The 12,547-nt window shown below is 42.7% G+C and overlaps 2 protein-coding genes across 2 annotated transcripts in view; one reads left to right on the plus strand and one right to left on the minus strand.

Moving 5' to 3' along the window:
* The window catches only part of LOC115823849 (uncharacterized), a 664,236-nt gene that overhangs the window by 328,219 nt on the left and 323,470 nt on the right, over window positions 1-12,547 (plus strand).
* LOC115824128 (uncharacterized) overlaps window positions 1-12,547 on the minus strand; it is a 247,675-nt gene that overhangs the window by 10,545 nt on the left and 224,583 nt on the right. Inside the window, 1 exon segment of the mRNA XM_030788234.1 lies at window positions 5,503-5,548. Coding sequence (XP_030644094.1) covers window positions 5,503-5,548 — 46 coding nt within the window.

Here is a 12,547-nt window from a genome sequence, read left to right on the forward strand (position 1 = left end):
GTCATCCAAGTTACATACACTTTTCATGAAAGGAGGTCACATCAGATGATTCTCTAGCTGAAGGTGGAGAGGGGTCTGCAGCCAGAGGTGGAGAGGGTTCCACAGCCAGAGGTGGAGAGGGGTCTGCAGCCGGAGGTGGAGAGGGTTCCGCAGCTGGAGGGCGAGAGGAGGTGACATCAGGTGTCTGAGGGGGGGGAAAGTGATGATGCCCCTTCAATTTGTGAGGTATCCTTGGGGTCTCCTCATGGTGATTTTTGAGGTGGTCAGTGTTGACCTTGCATATGGACCGACCGTCTTTATCCACAAGATCAACACTTTTCCCCTCTATTTTTGCTACCACAAAGGGACCAAAATAATCTGGGTCCAGTTTTTCCCCTTTGCGCTGTTCGGTGCGGACGTTCCTTCTCCACACCATGTCCCCCACCTGTAGGCTTTGGTGTCCCTTTTTAGAGAGCTTTCTCCTGGTTCTGCCATGCACTTTTTCGACATTGCTCTCAACAATGTTCATAATTTTTTCATGCCGTTCAATGTCAATGGCCACCTTTACTTTGGCATAGTCATCCTCAAAGGACCATCAGCCTATGGAAACATGTTAGTAATGATTTTATTGTACATAGCATAACTATGTGATATCATTTTTTAAAACGATGTGCCATATGATTTACACAAAATTAGGAGACATAAAATATGTAATTTTTCAATTTCACCTGATAATTTTCTGGGACTTCAGATGGGTACCGTGCTTCTCTCCCAAACGTCAGATAATATGGTGAGAACTGTGTTGTGAGCTGTTTCTTTGTGCGCAGCCCAAACATGACGGCCTCCAAATATCAGTCCCAGGTATTGGGCTTGTCCTCCACCAGCTTTGCAAGAGTTCTAAAAAATTAAGTGGCCAAAATATCGAAATATGATGGGAAGGCTTACACAAATATATATATATATATACTCCCAAGTTACAGTGGGGTCGCATATTCTGACAACAGCTGTCAGAATATGTGACCCCTCGTGCCAAGGTCAGGCTGTTGACCAAAGTGATGACAGTTTTTTTTTAAGGTAATTTAAATAGTGAGTTATGTGACTGCACTTATTGTATCTTCCCAATAGTTAAATAGTTTTATTCATTCCACATTATCAGCCCAAGTGCCATTGCTCATAATTCTGGATTTGCTGTATCTAAAACAAAATGTATGTGATAACTGAATCTGATGATTGTGAGAGTCAATTTATGTTTCATTAATACTAAAATATTTGCCTTTACTAATTTGCACAATGCAATGTGACAATGTCTAGTTAGCTAAATGTTAATTTACCCGTTGAACGGGTCACCTTAGCCATCATCGCAACCATTGCCCCCCCTGAGAGATTTGGCAGGAGTCGCCACTGCAATAGGTGCCAACCCAGTGGGCAAATTACAAACAGCACAGCGATAATGAAAATGAGAACACAACAAGCAGACAATATAAAGAATGACAAAACAGCAGGGGGCTCAGCTGGGTTTCACGATCAACAGCATGAAATCAACAGCATTTAATCTAACAAGCAGCTAAGCCTTTATTATGGAAGCCCTAAGATGCCATCAGTTCACATTTAAATTTTGACTCCGTTTTCTCGTGATAACGCATTATTCTTCTGTGTTTACTCGAGACCTCGAGTTATTTAAGTCATTGTCACGAAATAACGAAATTTGTTTTCCCGTGATAATGACATAATTTACTCGATTTCTCGGGAAAACGGTGAATTGTTTATAGTTTCGTCATTTCATGATAATGACATCCAGTCGAGGAAACAAAGAAAAATAACACGTTATCACGAGAAATTAAATATAAATCCACAGCTTCTCATGGCTTCCGTACTTCATGATGTGATAAACCAGCATTTGTAAACAAATAACTCCGCACTGCATTCACTTTTGTTTGTTTACAGTCTATGAGCTTACGCTGTTTGCGTAACGAACTTGTCTGTGCGAGCGATTTGAAGCTGCCCAGTAGCAACAGCGCTCACTAGGGTAACAGAATTCGATGGTCACAGACTTGGGTGTAACACCGGTCTACTAATAACCGGCTCATCTGTTCATTATCTCTCTCTGTATATCTGTAACTTCCTTATCGTGTTCCGTGTTTATGTTTTACTTAGTACCTGTGTGCTGTATCTACCCGCCTGGAAGACATTAAACTTTTCTTTAATTACAACTGCTTTTGCGTCCTGCCTAGTAGGTCAAACCAGCACGGCGCTTCCAGTGAGACGTCACAGCGTTCAAATGACCGGCGCTCGGCGTTTCTAGTGTTAATGTGAACACGATATTGGACATTTCAAAAGAAGTAGACAGGCAGGAACGAAAATCGGACACATGTAAATAAATAAATGAATGAATAAATAAATAAATAATCGGAAATGGTCGTTATGTCCCGCGGTGTAAATGTAGCTACATGTTTATGTGGTAATGAAGTCACAAGGGAAGTCATCAGATATCTGAAACATTTGCTTTGAATTAAATGACGATGACAAAACACGACATACGTTGTTCTGTTTAATTAGCTGAGCTTGTGTATTGGAGTAGGAAGGTTATTGTAATGGAATCGGAAGTTTTCTTATTAGCACGATCAAAGCAGTCCATGTCGAATGTAGCTTAATGCTGGTGAATGTCACACATTCCCTTTGTCCATTTTTATTTTGGGTTTCATCGACTCCTCCCAAAAAAAACACCTGTCTTTATCGTAATTACTGAAAGAAAACTATTGAGGTTGTAGGCATTTTCTATTTTTGCGTGTGTGTGTGTGTGTGTGTGTAGCGGACTCAAACACTAGGCCAACGGTTGTGTTGGTGCCACATATTTAATGATTTAATAAAGGCCTGAAAATACACGCAGATATATTTTATAAACTTGGTGAATGGCTGCACAAGTGCTTAGCATAGAGCTAACACGGAGAATCTCATCATAGTAAAGAATTCGCTACTTCTGTTAACATTCAATACATGTTTTGTTTCTAATTAGCTTTAAACAGACACCATTCATCAAGCAAAATAACAGGTCTTTTGCACAGTTATTATCCAACAGGTGAAAGAAAAACACACATATTCACTCACGTTCTCATTCACCACAATGAAATGTACACTCACACGAGCCATTTTCATTCATTTCACATTTGTGCTAGCCGCCAGCCCGAGAATTACTGTACTAATCAATACGGTACCGTCTAGAAAACATTTAACGTTTAACACGGTAAACACAAACAAGGACTACCACGCCATCACGGTAAATTAGTTCACTCAGACATCACCAGCTCACCTGAAAATACACACAGATATATTTTATAAACTTGGTGAATGGCTGCACAAGTGCTTAGCATAGAGCTAACACGGAGAATTTTAGCATAGTAATGAATTCACTCGATACCCCGTGACAAGCAACACGTGGGGCACTGACTAGTGCGCCACTGCCACCTACTGGGCGCTAATGAACTTGCTGGTAATAAACAACAAAGAATTGTACGGAATATTTATATGGGCTGTCGACTCCAAACTCGTCTGCTGAATTTAAAGAAAGAACGGATTACATAATGTCTCACTGTGCTACATGTGTTTTTAAAATGTTCGTGTGGAAGACGCTGTGATGGTGTGCGCGTGCATGTTTACCTGACAGCTTAAAAACAAGTGTTAAAGAAGTTGTTATGTATTTGTTATTAATGTGCAATGCAACTTGAATTTATGGAAGACTGTAGCCAAGCGATTAAAAAAGCAGGGAAATGAATTGATTTTGATGAAAAAAAAATCAATAAAGAAATCGTTCTTATTTGTTTGTTTATTCATCAAGTGGTTATTCTTCCGCTAAAAAACATACTAAAACTATATGGAATTAAAGGTGATTGTGACGTGACGTTAACATTCTATTCTAGAGTTCGTAATAAAGCTGTAGGCGATGAAAAGTGCATAGCTTTCAAGATCGAAGCAAAACGTTTCATAGAAGCAGAGCGACTTCAATCGACGGACACGGTGCCATTCATTTACTGAGAAATAGGTAAGGTGTGTTTGACGGTTTTTACTCAACACGCTGTGAAATCTATCTATCTATCTATCTATCTATCTATCTATCTATTTATATTGTCCTATCGTAGATGCCAAAATCGCAGCTTATAATGAGCTCAGGAATTATTAGCGACGTTTCCCATGATGAGGACATGAAAAAAACACAGGTGAGGTCGACAGTTCTTGGTGACTTACAAAGCAGAATCAAAAGTATTTTAGACTTGCTAAGAATCAGTACAAAAGGCTGAAGTTTTCTATTGATCTCGCCAAGGTGCTAGCGTCCCCAGTGGCCGTTACTGCAGCCAGAATCAATTCAAAGGGGCTGAAAGACATGCGCACTTTCGCCGACCTTTTCAAACCAGCAGCCGACGGCCAGAGACCTGAAATTAGTTATGACACCATGGAGATATGCAAACTGACTCACATGCACACACACACCCCAAACCAGGTTTAACATGTTTATATTCATATATAATCTGTTTGTTAAAATTGCACAAGTAAATGTAGTCATTCTAATACAGTTGAATTGACCCAGCTTATCACAGTTTACTGCACAGCTGGACAAGAGACTGAGTGTTTTTCTCTCCTCTCATTCTCTCAGTTCACCAACTTTGGCACACAGCAGGTGCCCACGGACATTCCCGGTGAATGTGCGACTGAAAAAATGGAAGGGAAAAAGACAGTCCTGAAGGAATGTGTCACAGGCTATGGAGTGCACCAAAAAACACAGGTGAGGTCGCCCATGTGCAGTGACCAGCGGCAAACAACAGTGTGTAAGACTTGTAGATGAGAAGATGAGGTTATAAGTTGAATTTTTTGGGACTTTGCAGAAGCTTCTCCATAAGGTGAACATTATCCTGGACAAAGTGACGGCCAGCAAATTTGAAGAGTTAATGGTTCGTCTGATGGCCCTTTCGGTGAACACTGAGGAGAAGCTGCAAATGCTGGTGGCTGTCATCCATGAGAAGGCCATGGAGGAGACAGCCATATGTAATGTATTTGCAAAAATGTGTCACTCCCTGGCTAAGGTATGTTTTGTAATAGGAGATAGACTTGTAATGTGAACTTGCTCCAAGTCCTGCATGTATAAATATGTATACACAATCACACAAACAGGCGTACTACAACCTCTATAGGAGTCTACAATTGCATATAACTGCTTTGTTTGAAAATTGGATACAAATATTGAATCATTCTGATTCATGTGACAAAACTGACTCAAAGTGACATAACCTTCTTCTGCCATTTGTTTTGAATGTGTATGAAGAGTTTCAGAGTTGAAAGTGTTTAGCAGTTTTGTGGTTACATATGGGTTCAGGAGTGTACATGTATGTGTAATTGATGTGTTTTTCCTAAGCATTCACCTCTTTGTGTATCTCTGTGTTCAGCATAACTGGCTGTCGCCCAGGTGGGACCATGAACGCAACGGCATTCAGGCCGAGTCGTTCAGATCCGTGCCTTCGCCAGCACGTCTGGAACAAGACTCTCTGAAGCAAAAAGCAAACATATTTGTCTCCACCATACACTTGTTCTCCGTCCTGCATATTCCTGTCTCTCATTCTGTCTTTGTGTATTGCAGCTTGAAGTACCTGTGGCCTACCAGCCCGGGAGGTCGGTGACTTTCCACGGACTCCTCCTGAGACGATGCAAGGTGGAGTTCGAAAGGGACGAGGTCCACGACCCGGTCGTGATAAAGAAGAAGAGGCAGCTGGACTTGGCAACAACGGTACCCGTCCTTAAGAACGCTAAGACGTAGAGCTCAGTCCTTGTTAAAAGTCCAAGACTTAATGGGGGACTTCAGTGATATGACTTTTTGAGACTTTGTGGATGGTGTTGAGCCATTTGGAATGATGGTAAGTGTTTGTGACACCCTGCTCCTCTTTCTCTCCCTCATCCTGACTCAGGCGCACGAGCAGGAGCAGCTTGAGAAGGACCTCGCAAAAGCTAAAGAGAGAGCTCTCTGCCGCTCCACCGGAAACATCAGGTTCATCAGCGAACTGTTTAAGATGAACATGATTTCTGAGAGCGTGGTGCTTGGATGCGTGGTGAAGCTGCTGCGGAGCCTTAGTAAAGAGAGTGCAGTGTGTCTCTCCACTTTGTTAACGGCTGTTGGCAAAGACCTGGACACCCCAAAAATGAAGGTAAGTGACCTTTGAGTTATGACTAGTACAGAGGCATGAGGGGGATGGTAAATATTAGGTATTTGGCATCTCTCTTCGTTCATTATCCAGAAAAGATGGTGCAGAAGTTGTGGTAAGCACCTTTAAGAATTTTTCCTTTGAGTTCATTTCTGACACATTATCTGCCCTAAATCTCTTAAAGTCAAAGTCATTCTAACCATAAGATGTAAATCGCTTGGTGTAATGTGCTGATTGCAGAAACATTATTCCTTATGGTATCTTTGTCTAAACGGATTTGGTAATAATGGCATTGCCTGGTTAAGTCATTTTCAATATATGAGATGATATGAAAATGGAGAACCAACCATGACCTTGTGTGACCTCTGTTGAACCTCAATGGACAGCCCCAGATGGACTACTGTTTCCACGTCATTTCAAAAATTCCGAATGACGTGAAGGTGCCATTGGAGACACGCATCATGCTACGTCACGTGATGGAACTCAGACTGGTGAGTGCGTGTATGGGGGTGTTAGTTGCAATTGTAGCATGTGTTCTACAGTTTGTATAGAAAGTCTATTTGTTCTGGATTTAGGAGTACATTTAGGTTTAAGAATATAGATTGAGATGCTTATGTCAGCTGCCTTGCCTTGTACTTGAATCCCTCCGTTTTTGTGTGTCCAGCATAATTGGAATTTGCCCAGAGAGGAGGACACCCACTGCTCTGTTCAGGCCCTGGAACCTGAACCCGCTCCAACTGCTGTGGAAACCACTTCTCCCAGCAAGGAAAACTGTGCCCCACCAGCTCCATCTGCTAAACTCCTACAGACTGCAGCCAGTGACTCTTCTGAGTTGAATGAGGCTTCAGAAAAGTTGTTGAGTGGTGCAGGGGACTCCCAGGTCAATTCCAAGGGACCTGAGGAGAGTCACAACTTGGCTGAGCTACCTAAGGAGAAATTAGGGAGACAGCTGAGGTGAGATATAAAACTTCAGAAATGGACAAAAAGACAGACCTGCTCTCTTTGTCTTTGCCTGTCACACAGGCGCATATTGCTAATAAATGCCAAAGTGTAAGTAGACCCTGTACATCTTGTAACTACTTTATATTTAGACAAGGATATTTTATTGTTGTAGAGCAGTTGATAGCATTAGTTCAGCTTGTTGTAGTCTGGTAACTTTTAAAGATAATGAGATCAGTGCCAGCTCAGGCCTTTCCATCACCTGTTGACTTGGTCGTTGTGATTGGACAGCAGCTTGAGTGTCATGTTTTTCTCCTCTCTCGCTCTCTCAGTCTAGCGAATTTACTCTGCAGCACAAACAACCACTCAGTATCATCGCCGAGAAATCTTCGGGTGAAAAGATACGGCTGAAAGAGGCAGAGAATGCCTGGAAGCCAGCCAGGAAGAGGCAGCCTGGCAATATGGATCCAGAGATCCAGGAGACACAGGTGAGGTCGCTAATGCACAGTGACCAGTGACTAACAGCTGTGTCTGTAAGAGTGTGTCAGACTTACAGCTGAACAGGCAAAGTTCCAATCTGAATTTTGTTTGTTTCTTTATGGCCGTTCAGGAAGTCCTCCGCAAGGTCCGCGGCATCCTAAACAAAGTGATGCCGGAGAAATTGGACAAGCTGGTGGAGCAAATGGCCCACCTCCCCATCAACAGCGAGGAGAGGCTGCAGAGTGTGGTGGACATGGTCTTCAGCAGGGCTGTGGAAGAACCTGGGTTCACTGCGCTCTATGCCAGCATGTGCCGCTGCTTGGCTAAAGTAAAGTGTTCTTGTATAAGAAGTACATTTGTAGTTTTTACTAAATTGGGGCTTAAATACGTCTCCTTGCCCCATAGACATTTTTGAGTTATAGCAGTGGTCCATTTTGTCTTATTGCCGTTGTTCCTTATCATTTGTAGAGAGGAAACATTCCTGTAGACTGTGCTTGGACTCTGTCCTGCATATTCCCCATCTCATTTTTTTGTCTTTTTCGTACTGCAGATGGAAGTGCCCATGTCAGATAGGCCCTACAGCACTGTGACCTTCCGTAGACTCCTGCTACGGCGCTGTAAGGCAGAGTTTGAGAAGGTTGAGATGCACACCTTCTTATCTGATAAGGTACACAAGCAGTTAGAGTCATCAGCATCGGTAGCCATCACACACAGTGAGAAAACATACACCTTAGTCCTCATTAAAAATGCCTAGATGTGTCAGGAAACGTCCCATCAGCGCTGAATTCCATGTCTTTTTGCTCGATCACCTATTCTGCATGCTGTATTTGCAGACTGAGGTATTTGAACTTTTGGAATATTTTGTGAAGCTTTCTGACATATTGCTCTTCTCTCTCTCTCTCTCTCGATCTCTCTCATGCAGGCTACAGGGGAGCAGACAAAACAGGGGCTGGCAGAAGCTAAAGAGAAAGCTTGTCGCAGCTCCATTGGGAATGTGAGATTCCTTGGTGAGCTCTTCAAAGTGAAGATGGTTGCCAAGCTGACTATTTTGGAATGTGTGGAGAGGCTTGTGGAGAGGTTCAGTGAACTGAGCCTGCAGTGCCTCTCCACGCTCCTGACCACGGTCGGCCAGGAGCCTAACGATGGCAAAATGCAGGTAAATCACTTTTAGGTTATCGCTGTGACTGATGAGTGAGAGGCGCAAATTAGGTATATTTGGCATCTCATTCAGTCCAGTATAAATCAGCACTGACCAGTTTCTCTCTCTCTCTCTCTCTCTCTCTCTCTGATATCTGTCTTCTGTCCACAAATAGCCTCAGATGGACTTATATGTAATGTCCATTGAAAAAGCTGTAAAAGAAGGCATGCCATCAGCACATGTACTCTACCTGCTGCAGGATATGATGGAGCTCAGAGAGGTGGGTATGTGTGTTAAGTCACAGAAGAAGAACTAAAGTCTATTTTAATACATGTTAATGTTTCCCTTCACGACTAAAAATAACAAAGTAAAAAAAAGTGTAAGTTCCTGTCATTATATTCTGTCAATATTAAGAGTCATTTCAAATGCAGGCAAGCAGGTTGATGTTTGACTTCCAGTGACATGAATCCCTTTCTTTGTGTTTGCGTTCAGTGAAACAGAGTGTCACACAGGCCAGTTCTGGGTTCAAAGACCATCAAAGTCCATGAGGGGGCACAGTGGCAGCAGTAGGATCAGTCAGGGATGGCTCATCAGAAAGGAGTCTTTTTCTCACTTTTGTTTTTTTCTTTTTTGTCAGTAAGCAAGCCAACAAGACCTGACAATAAAATACCATATTAAAAAAAAAGTTTTACAAGGATTTAATTAAGGAAGAAATAAATTAACTGTGCAACAGGTCACCTCACATGCGGTATACTCTCTCCCTCACTCACTCATTATGTAAGCAGCTTATCCTCAGTGGGGTGTGCTGGAGTCTTTCCCAGCACTCATAGGGCAAAAGGCAGGAAAACACCCTGGACAGGTCGGCAGTCCATCACAGGGCAGACACACACACACACACAAACACGCTCACACACACACATTCATACCTGGGGGCAATTTAGTGTCTCCAATTCGCCTAACTTGCATGTCTTTGGACTGTGGGAAGACACCGGAGCTCCCGGAGGAAACCCACGCAGACACGGGGAGAACATGCAAACTCCATGCAATATACTTTTACAGTAAATTCATAGAACACATATACAGGTGTCATGGAATTGAAAAGAATGGAGGCCTGATCAGCTGTAGCACTGTGATTTTCGGCCCATCACTATGGTATGGGCAGCATTATCAGGGAAATAAAGAATGTCAACAGTCACTCCTCTGACAACATGACAGTTGACAAATTGACTCTGTATAACAAGTGACCAGCTGAATTTAGAGCCCCTGAATGTCAAATCTTTGGTTTTTTAGATGACAAGGACAATATCTCCAAGCCTATCTAAAATGACTTCGACTCTGAGTAAAACGAAGTCTTCATCCTGACAATTCGCTAACTTAGCTCACTCGCCGTCTCTGAGAATGCATGCGCCATTGTTACCTCTATTAGGCTTTCGGGCACTGTCGCGGTCACGTGTCTTCCACTATTAAGGTCCGTGTCTTCGGTAACGCCCATTTCTCCTTAACATATATTAAGTGAATTTATACACGATGTTGTACATGTGTTGTAAGTTCTGAGCCAGTTCCTGTGAACCAGGGAGTGAAAACTTTCCAGACTAACTGGACTGATGGTGAACTGGACCTGTCTGACTGAAGAGTTACAGAGTCACCCAGCAGAAGGCAATGCAATATTCTTCTCTTTGTCATTCATGTTCGGTTTTATACAGTGATATAAATTAATCATACAAATCAAGAGGGTTCATTTGAAATTTCAGCGCACACTCCTGTATATGACTGAATGTGATTGTGTGTGACTATTATTGACTCTTTGTGTGTGTGTGTGTGTGTATGTGTGTGTGTGTGTGTGTGGTGTGAGGTCAGCAGGTGAGTAGTCACCGGCTGTTCTTCATCATGATTCTTGATGGTTTTTTGACAGAATTTTACTACCAGTGCAGTTTATACTTACTGATGACAAGCACAAAGCACAAAGCACAAAGTAAATCATAAATCCTAAGCCTTTGGATTGGGGAGGACATTTTAATCATGGGTCAAATTACTGACCTGAAAGCTGAAGGTGCTGAAGTTTGGGGGTGGAATTAATTAATGACCCAGCAATAGTCCAAAGGGGCATTGGATAGAGGTGAAGGTTGAAGGTGCTGAGAGAAGTAACAGATGTTAAGCAAACGACTCACTAGAGGGGTAAAGAGAGGACCAGGGTGTGACACTGACGTAGTTCCATGACTCTACTAATCCTCTTAAATGAGTGAAGTAGACAGCTGAAGAGATTCAGATTAGGATTAAGTTTACAAGAACAGACTGCAACATTATTTCCCTCACGTCTCTTAAAATGAATGTCTGGTCTGTTAGTCTGTGTCTTAAAATGAATGGCTTATCTGTTGTTTTGTCTTTTAAAATGGATGACTGGTCTGTTGGTTTGTCTTTTAAAATGAATGTCTGGTCTGTTAGTCTGTGTCTTAAAATGAATGACTGGCCTGTTGGTTTGTCTTTTAAAATGAATGACTGGTCTGTTGGTTTGTGTCTCTCTTTCTGTCATGTGCCCACTGGCAGAAATGTCCTCATTGAGAAAAAGTCAGACAATAAACTGTTCTGAAGGTGCCTGGCATGAGACAGCCTTCCTACCCAAAGACCCCCCCCTCCCATGTTTTTGGCTCCAGTGCAAAATTAATCGATTGGTTCAAATTTTTTTAAGAAAAGATAGGATGAAATAGCGTCACCTTACGTTCCAGGCTGTGTAGCCCACATCCTGTTTAGTTCAAATGAAAAAAAACCCAAATCATTCTAAACAGGTTTGTTTCTGCATTTGTGTCGGAGTTGTTCCCGTCAGTCTGCGGATTTATGACCTCAGCTGTTTAGAACCTCATCTGGTCTAGCTGTATGGCTGATTCTCCTCCATGCTTATAAACACAGTAGCAACTTTAGTAACGTTAAGAGCTGGGAGCTGTCCAGGGTCCCACCTCCTGACAGTTAGCCACTGTCCATGGTGCTAACACTCCTCCTCAACAGGCCTCTGTTGGAATTTTGGAATGTTGATACATTCCGCAAAGTCTGTGGTTCCACCAAGACTGTTACAAGTCACAAATCAAAGTTATAAATCCTCAAAAAGAGATGAAAAAACAGGGCAAATGAAGAGTGGTTCTCCTGACATCTGGACCAATCGAACCACAGTTACATCAATCAGAATCCTGCCATTCAAGCACCTCATACTGTAAGTCCTCCCAAACCTGCCATACAACCACCTCACACTGCTAGTCCTCACAAACCTGCCATCAAAGCACATCACACTGTTGGTCTCCGGAGCTTGGTACAGTCTCTAGGAGGCTGGAAATGGCTCCTCCCAAACCTGCCATTCAAACCTGCCATTCCTGCCACAGGGCCAGAGAGCTTAGTCCACGGCCAAAGCCAAAGATCCTATTGGTAGACGGCTCATCCTGGGAGCGTGAGCCTTCAGTGCTGAACGCGTGAACAGAAGAGGGCCGTGATCTGTTCACTCAAACGGTACAAGAGGAAGCACTTAATGAAGCCCAAATCAAAACCCCAAAACACACTCAAGCTTAACACAACACAAAGCCAAGGGATGTAGCCAGGCGAGATTAAAAACACTCGGCTGGTTCGAAGGTTTACGGATACATCAACCTGAGCAAATGCTACACAGAGAGAGGGGGAAAGAAAGAGTGAGAGGTGAGCGAGAGAGAGAGGGAGAGAGAGAGGGAGCGAGAGAGAAAGAAAGAATGGAATCTCAATCCCAGATGAGCAGAATGAACAGTGGTCAGAACCTAAGATTTAATATTGAAGTTTGGTCATAAAAACAAGAGCTGACAGTTATTCACATTCG

This window comes from Chanos chanos, chromosome 11 (genome assembly GCF_902362185.1).
Source record: "Chanos chanos chromosome 11, fChaCha1.1, whole genome shotgun sequence".
NCBI classification, from domain to species: Eukaryota; Metazoa; Chordata; class Actinopteri; order Gonorynchiformes; family Chanidae; genus Chanos; species Chanos chanos.